Source organism: Lactuca virosa, chromosome 3 (assembly GCF_052849685.1).
Source record: "Lactuca virosa cultivar CGN04683 chromosome 3, Lactuca_virosa_CGN04683_v6, whole genome shotgun sequence".
NCBI classification, from domain to species: domain Eukaryota; kingdom Viridiplantae; phylum Streptophyta; class Magnoliopsida; order Asterales; family Asteraceae; genus Lactuca; species Lactuca virosa.
In genome coordinates this window covers 245,610,457-245,612,421 of record NC_136428.1, presented here as the reverse complement: position 1 = coordinate 245,612,421, position 1,965 = coordinate 245,610,457, and the positions used below count along the sequence as shown (strand labels likewise).

Here is a 1,965-nt window from a genome sequence, read left to right as displayed (position 1 = left end):
ACCTTTCATATATACCATTTTATTTTCTGTCTAAAATTCAAAGACACAAAAAAGACATGAGAGTGATTTATCATAATCTTGTCATCCCCACAATCGATTTTCTTAATCATTACTCTCATGTCGAACCAGTATATGCTGTGGTTATGCAAATTGCAACTACTACTTACACGTTTGTGTAGTTACTTGGTTATTTAGAATATGTTTCGATAATTCGATTATTTAATTCATAATAAGTTATTATTTTTTATAAATAATAGTGTGTAAAGTATTCATCATCCTATGTTTTGTCTGTTTCTCTCTAAACATGTAGAGAGAGAAAGAGAGTATTCTGTCCATTTTCATGGATAATAAAAACAACCCTTTAACCTCATCCCCAAATCTAATTCATTTCTCTTAACCCACCATGGAAATCCCAACTCCACCACCACCCACAACCATCGTCGCCGCCGCGGCCACAGTTAAAACACCTGATCCAGATTCAGAGACACCGCAATCGAACAACTTCGCTAAACAGCTCACACCACCGTTAATCAACGGTGTCCTCAAACGACACAAGCCCTTCCACCACCTTCAACCACCACCAGTGGTGGTCACTTACAAAGAATGTCTCAAGAACCACGCCGCTGCCATGGGTGGCCACGCCATAGATGGATGTGGGGAGTTTATGCCGTCTCCGACGTCCTCCCCATCTTACCCTACCTCGCTAAAATGCGCCGCTTGTGGCTGCCACCGGAATTTCCACCGCCGTGAACCAGACGAGTCGCTTTTCCCATCACCAAATAACCCACCCATCCAACATGTCATCGAGTACCAACCCCATCACCGCCACCACCCTCCACCTCCACAACCCATACCACCTCCAGCTGGCGGAGCTAATAGCAGCAGTCCCGGAAATTCCCCATCTCCACCACCGATCTCATCGTCTTACTACCCATCAGCACCCCACATGCTCCTCGCACTCAGTGCCGGTTTAACAGCTCCGCCGGCCGAAAACAACCACGGTAACCACAATCCGTCGATCCCCACCACGCCCGGCTCCGCCGTCGCCTCTGGTTCAAACCCAAATGGGAAAAAACGATTCAGAACAAAATTCACTCAAGATCAGAAGGAAAAGATGCATGAAATCGCGGAAAGAGTTGGGTGGAAGATGCAGAAACGCGATGAAGAACTCATTAACGGATTCTGCAACCAAATTGGTGTCGATAGAAGCGTTTTCAAGGTATGGATGCATAACAACAAAACCACTTTTGGGAAACCGAAGGATTTCACTAACAACAATGGCAATAATTCCTCCGGTGAGGGCATTGATTTCATTATTTCAAGAAACAACCACCACCATGACACCGGAAACAACCACCACCTTGATACCGGAAACAACCACCACCTTGACTCCGGAAACAACCGTCACGACATCGACCACCACCTCCATCTTCATAACAATGGTAGTTTTAGCACCGGTGGAAATGTGATTTGCACTAAAGGTTCATCATCATCTTCTTGATCTTAATTTCTTTGTTGATTATGGATAATAAGTATGTGTTTAGCATTAACAATCCTGAAGAAAAGGCTGAGGCTATTGTCGTTTTAATTTGCTTACTTTATATTAGAAGTTAATGAATTAATTAATTAATTAATTAATTAATTAATTGATGTTTGTTTAGTTATAATAATATTAGATTTTTATACTCCTCGTACTTTGATGAGAATCACAATCATGAGGTTATCTAGATTAGGAATTTTTAATTGTGTTTAGCACCAATCACATAGTACTAGGTTTTTATCATTTGATTAATACAAATTTAATTATTATAGTATTTGTTATTTTATCATATATTCTACCAAATTAATAATTAGTTTGTCGTTAGTAATTACATAATATTAATTATTCTATTCATAGGCAAGCAAATAGTTTTGTTCGTTGTATTTAATTTTCCAATTAATAAATTATATATTAAAAAGATTAAA

At 39.6% G+C, this 1,965-nt stretch overlaps 1 protein-coding gene across 1 annotated transcript; it reads left to right on the top strand.

Moving 5' to 3' along the window:
- The first annotated feature begins 263 nt into the window (after positions 1–263).
- LOC145167098 (zinc-finger homeodomain protein 10-like) lies at positions 264–1,685 on the top strand. The gene has a single exon (XM_079086187.1). It carries the CDS (start codon positions 404–406, stop codon positions 1,499–1,501), a length of 1,098 nt encoding a protein of 365 aa, XP_078942313.1. The 5' UTR covers positions 264–403; the 3' UTR covers positions 1,502–1,685.
- The last annotated feature ends 280 nt before the right edge of the window (positions 1,686–1,965 follow it).

Excerpts from the sequence above, each read along its gene's own strand:
- LOC145167098 (XM_079086187.1), top strand. The coding sequence starts at position 404 with ATGGAAATCCCAACTCCACCACCACCCACAACCATCGTCGCCGCCGCG.